At 44.8% G+C, this 16851-nt stretch overlaps 1 protein-coding gene across 27 annotated transcripts in view; it reads left to right on the top strand.

The window, feature by feature from the left end:
• Limch1 (LIM and calponin homology domains 1) overlaps positions 1-3423 on the top strand; it is a 303949-nt gene extending 300526 nt beyond the window's left edge. For 24 of the 27 annotated variants that reach the window (XM_075943248.1, XM_075943265.1, XM_075943246.1 and 21 more), the window contains one exon: positions 50-3423. In XM_075943248.1, the coding sequence (XP_075799363.1) occupies positions 50-75 (26 nt within the window). In that variant the 3' untranslated portion in view covers positions 76-3423. The remainder of the gene's footprint in view (positions 1-49) is intronic. The other 3 variants (XR_012907249.1, XR_012907247.1, XR_012907248.1) reach the window with 3 other exon arrangements.
• Positions 3424-16851: the final 13428 nt, after the last annotated feature.

Raw genomic sequence — 16851 nt, 5'->3', positions numbered from 1 at the left:
CGGAATGAGACTCATTGAGTAACCCAAGGTTCTGGTTTTCTCGCCACAGGTGCCGGCCAACCTACAACACTGTGACAGGGTTGAGCGCTTCTGGATCACCGAACATTTCTTTATTAAGGGTGTCCCTTGGCAATGGCTTAATTAAACCCCAAGTTCAGGGGCTTCTCAGCATTCATCTAATTCTGGAAGACTCTTCTACAAGGTGGTATCTGCTCTTTTGTATTGTAGCACAGTGTGCTTTTTCTGGTTGGGGGCTGATTTTTTTTTTTTTGCATTTGCACAGTATATACAAAAGAATATTGCGTTGTAATGATTCTGAACAGTTAATGGTGGGGGAGACAAACGGTTTCAGCACGAGCAGAAAGGCTTATGGTTGAGAAGGTGTTCTCTTCTTTGGGGAATAGCAAAAGGGTGCAATAAACCTGTTGTGTTTTAGTATTTCTAGAAATTAAACACGTTATGTTTACAGAATTGAGCTGCAGGAAGTGCAAGACATGCCAACTTAAGACAGGAGCATAAAGTGAATGCATTTCAGAAATTCTAGACACCCCAGAAAGCTCTGACTCGGAACTATAACTTGTTTTTTAATGCAAAGACAGTAGTCTGATAATATATACTGTGTTCCTGAAAACATTTGTGTTACTTACCTTTGGGGGGGGGCAGATGTCCTACCAATAATTTATCACACTGTTAGTATTAGAGTTTGTGTACCCTGGACGTCATGTCATTAATATAGGCTGATCTCCCAAATGAAGAAAGCCCTTGCAGTATCACTAGACTTCCACTCTGTGATGTTGTGCAAGGGTAGGGAGGAAACTGGCCAGCCATTATCTTCAGACTTACTATAAAATCCATGAGGAAGTGCGTCAGTGGTAGCCTTAAGGCTTGGGCCACCTGCTTTCTCCAAGCACTGGGTTAGGGGTTGAGCGGCTTGATGTGACGATGTGAGCGTAGGCACCAATGACAGTCTGTCTTTAGGGGTGAGTACGTCTCATCTTTTGCCTACAAGTTTTCCTTGGGGGTGGAAGCCCGGGTACCCAGAGAGAAGCATTAAGTCCATCCTCACGGACCCCGGATGGCATGATGAGACAAGCCCACAACTGGTCTGTACGGGCAGCCGCCCAAGGCAGACGGTGCCCTGCCTACCCCCATGGACCTGTGTGTACCTTCCTTCTCCCACACGGCCTTCTTGACTCTCAAGAATTCTGCACCTGACCCATGGAGTTTTGAAAGCGACGCCTGCGGAGACCTGGTTTGTTCTCTGCCCCCTGTGAGGAATTCCAGCTGGACACGGCAGGAATGAAGCGGCTAAACCAGCGCGACTTGGCTCTCCAGGTTAAGGACTGGGCAAAGGGGAACTGTTTATTCTGCCTTAAAAGGATGGCAACTGAGTAAAGACAATGACGTTAGGCGGATGTAGACCGTGGATACACTCCGAGACGACGTTAGGCGGAGGTAGACCGTGGATACACTCCTAGACGACGTTAGGCGGATGTAGACCGTGGATACACCCCCTAGATGACGACGTTAGGTGAATGTAGACCGTGGATACACTCCTAGACGACGTTAGGCGGATGTAGACCGTGGATACACTCCGAGACGACGTTAGGCGGATGTAGACCGTGGATACACTCCGAGACGACGTTAGGCGGATGTAGACCGTGGATACACTCCTAGACGACGTTAGGCGGATGTAGACCGTGGATACACTCCGAGACGACGTTAGGCGGATGTAGACCGTGGATACACTCCGAGACGACGTTAGGCGGAGGTAGACCGTGGATACACTCCTAGACGACTCCTAGACGACGTTAGGCGGATGTAGACCGTGGATACACTCCTAGACGACGTTAGGCGGATGTAGACCGTGGATACACTCCTAGACGACGTTAGGCGGATGTAGACCGTGGATACACTCCTAGACGACGTTAGGCGGATGTAGACCGTGGATACACTCCTAGTAGGCTAATGTAGCATAGCGAGAGCGCAAGTAGATGTTTTTCTGTTATGTAAGCAATAATTTTTCTGTGTCTTATGGAGTATGGCTAGCAGTTATTTATTTCTGTGCTAGACGGTTCTTTGCATGTGGGTTCCTATAGGTGCAGGCATCTCCTGGCCACTGGAGGCATATTGGCCACTTTGCCATTTGGACGAGTTGCTATTGGACTGAAATTCACACATCATTTCATTAAAAATTGTGCCTTAGAAAATGCAAAGCTGTTGCACGTGGTGGTGGGTGGCAGATTCGGAACACCGGAGGGAGATGACGTCACTTCCCAGGTCTCACGACTTCTCTCAGAGGTGTCCGCTGCTTTACAAGAAAAAAATAAATAAATAAAAATAAAAGATTTTAAAAGACAAATAAAAAAGGAAAAAAATTAAAAGAAAAAAGAAAAAGTTTTGAAAATGTACAGATCAAGTCCAATATTTTGATGAAGCACCTGCATGTTTTATTAACTATTTTAATAACGTGGATGTTTACACTTTGCATGATATTAACAGAGTACTTTATGAGAAACGATGCACAAAACATGTACGATATGGTCATTGGTAAGCGACTTTTATAGAATACTTTTTACATGTGCGAGGCCATCCATTATGTCAGGATCCCATGAGTGCTGCACACTCTTCTGGTTTCACAAAGCCATTTATACATACTTCCTAGCGGGACGCGTTGTACATGCGTTGCAGCTCGACTGGAGTCAAGAGGAATAAAGCCCCCTCCCACGCGTGGCACGTGCTTTGCCGTCATGAACACTAGTCACCAGCCTGGAACAATCTCCAACATTCTCTAAATTCTAATTGCCAACCGTTTCTATTTCTATTTGATTTTGATTTCATTTAGTACCGGTTACACTGCAGCTTCAGCAGACTAGCTCTCCTTGTTTGCCAGTGCAGCATAAGAGACTATGATCTATTCCTCTTCAAATAATCTTTGAGATCCCAGGGGGAAAAAAATGTACTCTGTTGTGTGAAGCTATGATGTCAATGTGTTTGTTTAAAAACCAGGCAAGGCAAGCGAGTGATTTATTATTCCTGGGGGACTGTGGCTGTTCTTCCCCTCAGACCCCACATGCTTCCCTCCCGAGGACAAAAACGGTGACTCTGTTTCTCACTAGCAAACTCTCATGACCTTTGTCCTCCTTTCTGTGTAGTGTCATTAACGTGATGCAGATTCTAGTGACCTGTAGGCGGTGTAAGATTCAGCGAGCTGAAACGATCCACCTTCGATGTGAGTCCATCCAGAAGATGTCCCTTTCTGGGTGGGCGACGTCCTGTATCAACTACACTAACTTTCATTTACAATATTTATTCTAAAATGCCTCTGAGAAATAGTTTAAAAAATTAAAAAATGAAAAGTTGTCTAAAAATGCAACAGCTTTTATAGTGAATGTACATTTATAAATAAAATACTCAAATCCACTTGGTGTTGCTTTTATTGTTTCTGGAGGGGTGGGGTAATTCTTCTTGGGGCACAGAGAGTCTTGGGGCACAGAGAGTCTTGGGGCACAGAGAGTCTTGGCTCTTGGCTCAGGGCTGTGTAGTCTGATGACGTCAGAGCTGTGCATCCAAGGTCGTCTGTTTATGAAAAACCGGAGCTACCAGCTGGTGGGAGGGGTTGCTGTGGGATTGCCTCACAAGGGAAGATTTTTACTCCTTGAAGTAGACACAATAACCAGGATAGATCATGCAGGTGCCTGTGGAAGCTTCCAGAAGAAAGCAGGTAATGACCATTGGAACAGCACTAACCCACTTAAGTCAGTGTACACCACCCCTTGTCCCCCACTGCCTCCGTGTTCTCCACTCACTGGACACACACTTGGCCTCACTCAGGACCTGGAGACTGGACCAGAGAAGATGCTCTGGGACGGCGACACCCTCCTGGCACTGTCCCCTCTTCCTAAAGCTCTCGTGTACTTTGCCTTGCACTCTGTCCCATGTTTGCAGGGAGTGGGAACAACAAGCAAATCCCTTGACACTTTCAAATGCTTTAGGGAGCAGATTTCTACCTGCTATGGCTGCTTGCATGCGGTTCTGCTTTTTGTATTGTTTGGCGGGCAGTTAGTTGTTGCTGCCATTCCCATGAGAAGAAGGATGTCCTTAGTGACCAGAGTAACGATACAACCGTCAGGGCTGGAAAGGTGGCTCTGCAATTAAGAGCGGGCACTGCAGTGGCAGAGAACCCAAGTTCGCTTCCCAGCAGACATGTCAGACAGCTCAGAGCACTCCTACTCCAGTGCTCGGTTCTGTAATCCAGTGCCATCTTCTGGTGTCTGCAAGTACCCACACCCTTACACACGTACCTACACAGATGCATGCACACACACATGTGCACATAGGCCTTACACACACAAAATAAGGAAATGTTTAAAGAAAAGTTTTTCAACCTAAAATTATGGAACTAAAAATGATTACATATATGTATATCTAATTTTATACATTACATAGGGTCTGTGTACAGACACCGAACTCAAGAAATCAGATGGCAATCTAGAACTGTCTTCTTTTTGCTCTAACGGCTGCTACTGACTTGCTGTGATATGAATAATTTATCGACAACATCATACCAATTACCTACATTTCAGGGTGTTTGGGTCGTGCAGAGAAAGCTAACAGGCTTCTGCATTGCCAGGCCACAATGCTGAGACTTTTGGATAGCCTCCTGGCGTGTCCTTTTAGGGCTTGCTGCTGCCTGAGGTCCTGATTAACTGCAGATAGTTTCATATTTGATTGTAACTGGCTTCAAGAGACGAGAAACAAACAAGATTGTTTTTTTTCCTTTCCTAAATCTGTTTAGCATTATTTCGACAGCTGTACTGTTTCGAGCAGCGTTTTATTTCTAAGATAGCATTTCTGCTATGTTCCAAGATAGCTGTATGTCTCCCCATGTTTTATAGGTTAGAAACTGGGTCTAAGATGTGTCTTAGGTGAGTGGATTCAGGTGGGACGGGGAGAAGGTAGGAGGAGGAGGAGAGGAGGGAGGGGGAACTGGGATTGATATGTAAAATATAAAAGATTATTTAAAAATTAAACATGAAAAAAGTGAAGAAAACGTGTTTCAGGAAACTCCAATATTTTACAGAATTGTGTAAATTCCTGTTGAGCTGTTCCAGATTCTCAGGATCTGGGGTGTCACTTGCAAGCCAGGAGGAGGGTCCCCAAGCATCGCTAGAACTGGTGGGATTTCATCTGCACCCAGGTGCAAGAACACAGGGAAGGGAGGGTATGGTTCTTGTGTATGCACCCATGAATGCCTTTTTGAGTCAGTCTTTCCATGTAGACCAGGCTGGCCTCAAACTTAAGATCCCTCTGCCTTGGCCCCCCAAGTGCTGGGGTTGAAGGTGTGCTCACCCGTGGCACACTTGTCCGACAGTGAATTTACACTAACACGTATTCCGATGGTCTCGGCATTCCAGGCGTTCCTTTGTCTTGGGATTTCTATGGCTGTGATAAAACACTATCTAAAACAACTTGGCAAGGAGGGGATTTGTTTCAGTTTACAGTTCCATATCACAGTCCAGCATTGAAGGAAATTGGGAGAAACTTTATCAAGTAAGAAAATCACTGAAGGAAGTCAAGGCAGGAACTGAAGCAGAGGCTGTGGGGGAGTGTTTCTGGCTTCTTTAACCTGCTTTTTAATGCCATTTAGGACCACCTGTCCAGGGTTGCTACCACCTACAGCAGATTGGGTCCTTCCACATCAACCACTAATTCAGAAATGCCTACAGACTTTCATACAGGCCAATCTCCTGGAGGCATTTTCTCAGCTAAATATCCCTTCTCAGATTTTCTAGGTGTGTGTAAAGTTGGCAAAAAATCAATTAGCAAACCCCTTAAGGCTAGATATTCTTACTCCGGGTTTGGGGGGAACAGCTCTGCTTACGGCAGGCTTCATTCAGCTCCATGGGTGTTTGCCACACAAAGGCTGGGCCATGATAGCGTCGTCTCCAACCAGAATTCCAATACAGCCTTTCCCAACACACACCACCTTTGAACTTCCCTCCCCCCTCCATTAGTTTGAAATCACCAGCCCCAAGATGTCCAGCCCCACCTTTGCTCCCTAGCTGGCCCTCCTCTTTCTCAGTCCAACAGCAGCCAGGGCTAGCAGGACAAGGACTCCAAAAGTCCCAACCTTACTTCTTGTTCTCGGTGCTCTTGGATGGAAGATTGCTGGTCATGGAGTAATGACACTGGGTAAAGCTGGTGTTTCTTAGCATCTCCCGGGCAGATAATTGTTTCAACATGCTTTGTGGGTTTAGAACATGTTGTCAGAGAGACAGTTGTCAGAACAAGCCCTCAGAGGCTCCTATGGACACGCAGCTCTGTCTTTGGAGCCTATGGCTATAGTGTCCTCTTTAATTGGCTGAGGGGGAAGTATCACTGGAGGGCAGGGCTTGAAGCTCAGTCTGGGCACCTTGGCAAGACTCTGGCTGAAATGGGGAGAGAGACCCCATCATGTGGAACACCGCACTTGCTCTCTGCACAGATACTGAATCAGTTACCACCCATGCTCCCGTCTGGGAGCAGGTGGCTGTCCCTCCCGACCCTGAACACAAGTGATCATAAGTGATCCTGCTTTCCAACACCAAGAATCCAGAAGCTGAGTCTTGTCTGTAGTACAGCACTCTAGAAACCAAATGGAGTGCTTGGTAACAGAAGGGATGCCTCTCCTGATATGGTCCATAAATGTTTGACAAAATGGGGATGGGGGGAGAGATGGTCTTACTGAAGAGTAAAGTAGCTAAGAAGATAACAGTAGACAGAATATGGATGGGGAGGCATTGCCAAACTAACTATATTTAATGTGGCAAAGAATAAAGGTCAAAGACACCCAGATAACCAGCATTTTGGAGTACTATAATCTTCATAAATCAGTGCCACACAGGGAATAGTTGATTAATGTCATCTCTTCTACAATAATATCAACTCCGCACAGGTCAATCCCCAAATGCTTTTTAAAACTCAAAATAAGAATGAAAGGTTTAAATATGTTTAAACACAAACTTTGGAGAAACTTAAGTAAACTCTTAAAACTAATAATAAACTAGAGGAATATATTTCCAGGAAATATGACAGAAAATCGCTATCAGTAATACGGACGCATAAGTTAAATTTTTGAAAGTCCCATAAATACAAATGGGCAATAGATGTAAAAACAATCCTCGGCGTTTTTAGTGACCAAAGCAAGCACAAATTCAAGTAACAGCTAAGGGGCTAGGGAGACGGCTCCGCATTAAAAGCACTGGCTGCTCTTGCAGAGACTTGAACTCGGTTCCCACCATACACACAGTGGTGTTTAGCCGTCCGTGACTCCAGTTCCAGAGGATCCAACACTCTCTTCTGGCTTCTGGGGGCACCAGCCATGCAAGGGGTGAACAGACATGCATACAGGTAAAACACACACATAGAAATAAATATTTTTTAAACAGTTAAGACAAAATCTCCCCAAATAGGGAATCATTTTACTCAATTAAGAACTTACATATTGCACAATGAAAGTAGAAAACAAAGGCGGCAAACAAGATATTTGTTGCACATAGAGTTAGCAAAAATTTTGAATAAAACATATCAAGAATTCTAATATAACAATTAAATATAAAGAAGCTTAAAATATCCATTAAAAGCATAAACCATTAATCAAAAAAGACTGAAGACTGGGTGTTTCATAGAAAATATGAATCATGGCCAGATGGTGGTGGTGCATGCCTTTAATCCCAGCACTTGGGAGGCAGAGGCAGGTGGATGTCTGTGAGTCTGAGGCTAGCCTGCTCTACAAAGCAAGTTCCAGGACAGCCAGGGCTATTCAGAGAAACCCTGTCCTGAAAAACAAAAACAAAATATGAATCACAGAACAGACACACTTACTTGGTTGCTAGAAAGGAAATGCAAATTATAACCAGTAGAAGGTTCATTTTATTCCTTTTTTTATTTTTTAATGGTACTGGACATTGAACCCCTGGCTCTGAGCATGGCGGGCAATCACACCATTACTGAGCCACATCGCCAACCACAGTGCCATTTTATCCCCGTCAGACTGTGGAGAACTCGGGCTTTGTTGGAGCCAGAGGTGAATGGGGAGCAAAAGAACAGAAGCTCACTGCTGATAAGAATGTGTATCAGCAGCCAGTTATGGCGGTGCACACCTTCAATGCCAGCACCCAGGAGGCAGAGGCAGGTGATTCTCCATGAGCTGAGGTCACAGAGTCGTAGGACAGTCAGGGCTACATATTGAGACCTTGTCCATTTGGCAGATAATCTGATGGCATTGATTGACACAAAGATTTCTCTTCTGGAACCATGCCTAAGCCTACACTCAAGAGAAGCTTAAGTAGCAGCCACACGTGGTCTAGGACACATGTTCAATAATGTTCTCATAGCACACTACTTGCATATAATTATGAGGAAAAAATTAGGAAAATCAAGTGAAGATCAGATCACACATATTCAGATGTATCAGGAAAAATAAGGGACTACATAAGACACCTATTAATATGTATATATATATATGCGTATGTATATATTTATATATGGTACATAGGACCATCGATGGGACACCCAGAGACAAGAGAACAAAGCATGTGGTCTCCATAGGCGTACAATGCGGGCTGAAGTGAGGGAAGAACTCAGGACTTGGGGCAGGAGAAGGGAGATGCTACTGAGGACACTGTGAAGGACCGCCGACTTCGTTGCCTTCTTATTTTTTCACAGTCACTTTATTATTAGTTCCGTCAGAGACCAGCTAACACAGAGTGATGTTGAGGCCAACATGGGATGGCTACATAAAACCCTGTCTCAAAATAAATTAGATAATATATAGCATACCATATAGTGTTCTTAAGAGGATAATGCATTTAAAATAGGGTACATTCTAGCTTATAGGAAAATGTTGGCCACTTATATTAGAATTGCTGTCTATTGCTATATGTGGATGAGTATGTTAAGATGATATAATAATAGAATTACTTGCCCATTATTTACATAGTTTTACATTTTAATTTTATGTGTATGGGTATGTATGTCTGATATAGATGTATGTCTATGTGTATATCTGATACAACATGGTGGTGGGTGATGGAAATCAAATCCCAGATCCTCTGAAAGAAAACTTTCGTAGCACTCATAACCACTGAGCCATCCCTCCAACTCCTCTACTGACTTTTTTTCCAGTATGTAAAAACAAAAACAAAACAAAACAAAGCAACAAAAGAAAAAAAACTCAATTTGTCTCCGTGTTCTGGACAGGATCACCAGACTAGATCCTCTCGGGGAGAGTGACCCCCAAATAAATCCTACTGTGCAGCATTGGGAATACCAAGAGTTCAGCAACATGCTCAGAACACTGCCACACAAATAGGTGAGGGCATTGATGCCCTGGCAATGCTGAAGCACGCATGGGCAGTCCGTATATCGCAGTTCTGGTGAACCTGTCCATATTGGATTTCATGGTCTAAATTTATGAGGACAACTGACCAGGTCTCCTCCTCAAGGGGGCACCAGATCTCATTACAGATGGTTGTGAGCCACCATGTGGTTCCTGGGAATTGAACCTTTGGAAGAGCAGGCAGTGCTCTTAACCACTGAGCCACTTCAAAAGGAAGAAAACAGAGACAAATCAACCACAATACTTCCAGCAGTGGTTGCTGTTGGTGGACTTGTGGCTGGCTTACTACTCGCTATATGCTTTGGTGTTTGCTGCTTGGTAGGATTGTGGCTGACTTACTTCTAGCTGTGCACTTTGTGTTTTGCCCATTCTGGCTACTGCTCTCACTGTATGCAAACATAGAGCTATTATAAAAATAAAGAAGACTCTGTCTTCTATATCCGTGCAGATAGGAGAGTCTGCTGGAGCTGGTTAGATGATCAGATTCTACAGGGAAATGTCATGGAGGCTTGAATGGGACAGTATTTATCTGAGCCCCGAGTCCTGGCAGAGCCTTGCTATCCTTGGGTCATGTGGCTGCTCTCAGAGGCCTGTGAGCTCTCCAGCTGCCGCCCCTTAGTGTACACAGAGTTCCGTCCCACAGGGCAGAACAGAACTGCATCTTAGCAGAACTTGGAACTGGCACGAGATCCTCATCTCATTTGCATCTTACATGGGCAGCTTCCTCCCAGGCCTAAGAGTGGGTCACAAGAAATGCTTCATCGCAATGTTGATATCAGGAACCTGGAGCCTCAGCATCTGTACTGTCAGAGCTCATGTGGCCTCCATGTATTTAGATGGCAGGATGCACCATTGGGTGGGTAAAGGGATCCAGTTAAAGGTGTGTGGTATGTGTCCTCCGCCCTCAGAAAGACAACAGAAACGATGAATCAGTGACATCCTTAGATCAGATCTGCTATCCTGGTAAGAATCACCTTCAGGCCTTTCCCCCTTTCTGTTACTCTTTAACGGGGGTTTCAAGCTTTTCTTAATGGATTTCATTGTGGGATAGCATCCTACAGGCCTCTAAGAACACAGGCTGACAAAGGGCAAGTAGATAATTGACTTAACAGAAAGCATGGGGATTTGGCAGGGAGGCGAGGAGCGTTTCCCAGTGTGCGCTGGTGTGCTCTGTGAAATGCTGTTCAGGAGGATCTCATGGCCAACATGTGCCCAAACATAGCATGTTCTTTTTCTTGGGACTATAGGAGGCATAGTAAAAGATGAAGTGGTCTGTATAAATTTGTCCAATCCATGTTTTCCTAAAGCTATCTCATCAAGAAACTCTATTTTTCAGAGTCTTCTCAATTTGGGCTTCACTTTGGAAATGGTTAGACGTTAAACACATTTGGAAAAAAAATCACTCTGATTCTTTGGTAATGAGCACTCAATGTTTTTAAATTCTTAGGCCATTTTAAATTCTGAATTCCCAGCCATAAGATTGTCAACAATAAAAGCAGCTTGGAAACTTCTCTCTGGAAGTAGGAAAGCAGGATTGGGAGGCTCCATAGGGGATATGGGGAATAGGCAGCTGTGGGCCGAAGAAGTATGGATTGCAGAAACGTCCAATGGTGGTGCTTATCATAGCCAACAGATGACGTTGTTCTTATCTAACAACAACTAATTATGCCATAGTTTATTTAGGTAAAAATAAAAGTAAAGTGAGAAACTACCTTTTGCTTTTTTTTGAACCACTCATTAAAGCATGTAGTAACGTGAACAGAAACATGACAGTTCCTGACTTCTGTGCCCCTGTTCTTCACCCTTTGACATCCAGTTCAGGTTTGTTGACTCTGCTTTGGGTCACTGTGTGGTTCTCAGTTCTGAGTCACGGGAGCATATGAGGCACATGGAGGCTCTCCTGAGCATCTTGAAATCGCATTTACTCCGACGTGTGTTGGAACAAGCCCCAGTAAAAGCCACAAGATTCCTAAAAGCTTTGAAGTTACTATTGTGCCATTTATTGGCTATGGCTGGAAAAAAAAGCTACAAAACTAGGCACACTTGAATCCACCGCCTCAGGGAGTGGATGGGGCACCCGGTGGTCTTCCCATCACCCATCCCACAGTGGTCATGTTGTTGAGTGGGATTAGCAGCCTCACTTGGCTCTAGGGCCCGGCTCTGATTGCAACAATCCATCAAAATACCCTCACCCCTTTGCCGTTCTTGTCGGTTTGAGTGGCCGTGATTTAAATCAGTGGACTCCCAAACCTTCTGTTAGTGTTGAGGAAAATGCCCCCTTTCCCTACATGAGGAAGAAGCTTGTATATCTGCTTGTACTCGACCTGGCGATGTGATTTTGTGAGACCTTCCCATACCCAACTCTAAGTCCACATGCTGTGATTCCTAAAACCTAGAAATTCCTTTATCGCCTATTTCAATGTTGGCCGCTTTTCCTGTTCCCTACCAAGAAAAGCTTCCTAAGCGAAGCAGAAGTTAATGGGTGGCTCAGTCACAAGACCACATTAGAATGACCAGAGCACCTTGTGATTCTGCCTTTAGCTGTGCCTAGGTCTGAGGTTTTGAATGGATATTCGATTAAGTTCAAATCTTAATAGGTCCTGCAGTTTTCTCCTAGCGGTCATGCTACCTCTGATGCCCTTGGTTTGTAGTTTATTCTCCTCTACCCTCTTCACAGCGGGAGCAATAAAAACAAGGGAGGAGTTGAGCAACTCTTCTCAAGCTGACACAATTACCTTCACCTATAGAAACTCTGGGCAGTTGTTTTGGTTCACAGATAAGGCAGCTCCTCTGATTAAAAGGGGGCCCAGGTGATAGTGCCCCCCCCCTTCCTTGGGTCAGCCAAATAATGGGGAAAGGGTTTTGTCCCAGGGAAGTTTTTTTTTTTTTTTTTTTTTTTATGAAACGCAAAACGAACAAATAACAACGGGGTCAGTTGAGTTCAAATTCAAATCTGTGGTCCCTGACTTTATTAATTTTCTCGTTGTCATCAAATGCCTGGCAGGAAACAGCTCAAAGGAGAAGGGGCTTGCGGTATAGGAGGGGACTCAGAATGCCTGTTTTCTCCTTCAGTGTGGACCTGGTATCTCTTTGTGGAAGAGCAGCTGAGGAGCTGAGGAGACCCCAGGGCTCACCTTGGGCAGCGAGAAACCCAAGGGAGGAGTCAAGACTAGGTATGTGAAGGTGGTGGGGACAGATGGCAGTGGAGCAGTTAAGATGAAAGGCATCTACCATTTGGTAAACCAGTGAAAGCTTGTTGTGAACGACAGGCTAGGTCAGGGAGGCAGGTCAGAGTCTGATCCAATGGGCAGCCAATCACAAAACAGACACAGCTGCCAAGATGGAAACGGAGGATGGAGATGCAGTGCAATGGCGCAGTCCAGTCGCAGGGGGATGGAGATGCAGTGGCACACTCCAGTCGCAGACAAGAGGGGTCGAATAAGACGTGAACCTGCTCCCTTCCGCCAGAGTTATTACGGACCAAGAACACAGTGTCATTTAGAAAGTGCAGTCTGGTTCCAACACGACCTGCTCACTACAGCACAGTGTTTAGTCCTTTGTCTCCCCCTCCCCATTCCTCTACTGGACGTAAAGTAGCTGCTGTGCTTGCAGAAACATATTGTGCCTTAAAAAAAAAGAAATGGCTAATGTTTTGTTTAGACTGACATCAAATGAAGATGGTCCAGGGAAGTTCTGGTTCTGGACAATATCTCCTTTCTCCATCAGTGGCATGCTCATTCGCTTCTTATCTTTATATTCCAGTGAGTTATTTTGTTTTAACAACAACAACAACAAAACCCAACAACATAAAATTCTTTACATATCTTGTTCAATTGGAGAATGTTAATGTTTTTCATTTATCATCATAAAACCAAAGACAGGCAATTTTATAACTTTTGTACATAGCTGTTACACACAAGGCGATCTGTCTTTAAGCAGGGTGAAATTACTCTACAGACAGGGAAAACGGTGAATCCTCGATAGTTTTCCCTTCAAGTCAAGTGTCCTGTTGTTTAAATACATTTCTCATTTAGGATTTTTTTAAAAAGAGATACAGTCTACCCTGGCAGTAGAGGCATGGTAGCAGGAGCATAAAGGAACTGGTCACATTGTGCCGACACCACAAAGAAAGCAGACCGCAAGTGGGACCATGGTGTGTACTGACTCACCTCCAACCAGGCTCCCCCCCTAAAGCAATGGTTCTCAACCTAGGGGTCATGATCTCTTAGGGGTGGAGTGACCCTTTTCCAGGCATTGTCTGAGACCATCAGAAAATACAGATATTTACATTACGATTCATGTCAGTAGCAAAATTACAGTTATGGAGTAACAACGAAGGTGATGTTATGGCTGGGGTCACCACAGCATGAGGAAGTGTATTAAAGGATCCCAGCATTAGGAAGGTGGACAGCCACTATCCTAATGTTTCCACACTTCCAAAGACATCATCCCTAGCTGAGGACCAACTTTTCAAACACAAGAGCCTTTGAGGACATTTCACATTCAAACCACAAGGTCCTCACAAATGGGACCCGGGACTCCTTTGATCTTCCAAAACCCATATCAGTTCTTCAGTTGACCTTCTTAAAATGGGGGGGCAGACTTTTATGGGAAAAAGATTCTAATGTCTAGTAGTAGTAACGTCTAGAAGCTTCTCTAACTCGGCTTCCACTGTGCCCTTTGGAAAGCATGCCGCCCATCTTCCCTCATCAAGCCACGGGGCAAGCCTCTGACGGACAACAGTTGAACCAAAGCCCCGGAACAATGAATTGTTGGGCATAAGAGGCCACATGGGTACTTAACACTGGGGAGTCCTGCTTTTTATTTCCAAGCCAAGGTAATTCCCATCAGCACCCTGTGCTGGAGTGAGGAGGCTAAAGGGCACGGTTAGCAAGAAAGGAAGAGAGCTATTTCTACTTGGTGACTAACTCCATTTGATTGTCCTAAGTGCATCTGACTTTTTGAGTGTGCTTTTATTTCAGATGATTATGAATGTTCCGAGTGGGCTCCTCGCAGCCACCTGGCTTAAGGACTATGAGGCACTTTGGAAATCTAATTTCAAGAGAGAAGATTGGTTTGAGAATCCGTGAACAAGGAGAGCCCCTCCCTGGGAGGAGTTGCTGTGTCAACGTTTCCCTCATTAGCTTATGGCAAGTAGAAAAGAACAAATTAAGACATTTAACTGCCTGAAATTTGAGATCCGATTGCTTTTAACACTGCAAATCTTGTTACCAGAGCTGTGAGCTTACCTTCCCCTTGTGTGAGGTCTGCTATGTCGCAGCAAGTAACATTTCTTAAAGCCAGAGTCTGAACGTGGGGTAAGTGGAGAAATCACTGGTCTGTGCTCTCTACTGAATACGAGAAGGTCCTGGAACACCCAAAGATTTTTTTTGATAGTAGATTTTTAAAATCTGTATGAGAGGGGGGCTGGAGAAATGGCTCAGCGATTAAGAGCACTGACAGCTCTTCCAGAGGACCTGGGTTCAATTCCCAGCATCTACATGGCAGCTCACAATTGTCAGTAACTCCAATTCCAGGGGGTCTGGCACCTTCGCCACTGCACATAAAATAAAAATAAATCTTAATAAAATAAAATCTCTGTGAGAAGAAGACGTTAAAATCACCTTCTCGCCTGGCTGCCATTGCTAAGGCCAATGTGCTTAAATTAGCAGCAATTATCTGACTGTTCAAGTTGTACGCTTTACTGTACGAGAGACCGTTCAGACGCTGGAATTAGCCTTCCGAATTGGCTCTCATAATGAAAAAGCCATTAAGAGCTGAGTGGTGTTCCAAGAACTCTTCAAAAATAAAATAAAAAATCAAAGGGTGGGGGAAGTGGCTACTTTCCCTTTAGCCAGTCACTCATATTTTAATCAAATTTTGATGAGACGATGATGGTTGTACTGTCTTTCCATCCTACAAGCTAAATTAACAAGACCGTCTTGTTTCCTCCTCTGAAGGCCCACGGAGACGAGTTTCTGCTAATTCGACATAAAGCAAGACATGAACATCTCCAACGTCTTGCTTGGTGCCTGGCATCACCATTTTCCCCAAGCGGGTGCTAGGCTGGGTGCATATGATTTGTGGGAGAGCTCCGCAATAATGTTCAATCAGTTAGCAAAAACCAATCTCAGTATTCCTAACACATCCACTAAGGCATTTTCAACTTTCTAGCAATGCTTTTTAAATACTTATTTGCTTACCTTTATGGTGAGAACACGTCTCTAACGCTGAGTGCAGGTAGTTTGTATTCGTCTGCAAAGCAATAGTGATGAACGAGCAGTTGGGGGAAACGGATGATCTCAGCGGAGCCTAGCACACAATTGCTCATCCGCTTCCCAAGCTTCATGTATCTCAAAGACTCGGAAGGAAAACCATAGCCTAAACTTTCTGGCATTCTGAATAGTTTTAAATTCATCGGCTTGGATTGTGACCCACTTGCTAGTAGTATGAAGGGTCGGGAGAGAGGAAAGGGATTCCAGCTTTTCTTTTCGGAGTTTGAATAGCCGGACATTAACGGCCATTTTTGCTTTTTAAATTTCCAAGTGTAGTAAACCAGCACAATCACTAAAAATGCGGTGCTTCGTTAGTCTGGCGCACAGAGAAGCAGCGTGCCACCTAGCAGCCATCTATCTGCCTTCTACTGGCAGGAGAGCTCAGACGCACGGCCCTCAGGGCACTGCCCTCATGGAAGCCCCGTGACTGCCACAACACCCCTCAGTTTCATGGGAAGACGCGGGGCCTGAGTTTGGGTTTTCTCTAAGATGAACTGAACTCCAGACACCCTGAGAGCCAGACCTGAACTTCGGCTGTGTGTACGGCCATGCCACCTTGAATGTGCTGGGTCTCATCTACGCTTCAAACTTGCCCTTGAAATACCCCCTGTTCTGAGGTATTAATGGTTATGAGACTAGTTACATCAGGTCTTCTCCAAATCTGTATGGCAAAAGTCCTAATCCCCAGAGCCTAAGACGGTGGCCTTCTTTGGAAATGGGGTTGTTCTGGGTCTAAACAAGAGGACGAGGGAGGGGAGGCACGTGGTCCATGGGCGTCATCTTTGAAGAGCAGATGCAGCACGTACTGACGTACTGACGTACTGACTGAGGAAAGAATGATAAGAGGAGGGGCAGGTTTTGAGGAAGGAGAGCTCTTAAGCTAGATTTTGGATAGGTTGAACTCGGGATCCACAGGAGGCATCCAGTAGGCATGTGGTCAGACATGTAAGGATTGTATGCGTTTGAGGAAAGTCCGGGCTACAGACCTAGATTTGTGAGTCCTCATCAGGTAGAACCGGAACAGGGCTACTGTGTTGAGTGAGAAGAGAAGAAAGCCCAAGGCAGGCAACTGAGGACCTTCAGTAAAAACAGGGAAAGGACGAGGGCATTTTCAAGGAGACTGGGAGTATGGAGCTAAATCAGTATTAGGAGAGTCAACACTGGATCACATAATCTGAGGCAGATTGACAGTCA

This window comes from Microtus pennsylvanicus, chromosome 12 (genome assembly GCF_037038515.1).
Source record: "Microtus pennsylvanicus isolate mMicPen1 chromosome 12, mMicPen1.hap1, whole genome shotgun sequence".
Taxonomy (NCBI): domain Eukaryota; kingdom Metazoa; phylum Chordata; class Mammalia; order Rodentia; family Cricetidae; genus Microtus; species Microtus pennsylvanicus.
Note: the sequence above shows the minus strand (reverse complement) of the source record. Positions and strands in the feature narration are given on the sequence as shown.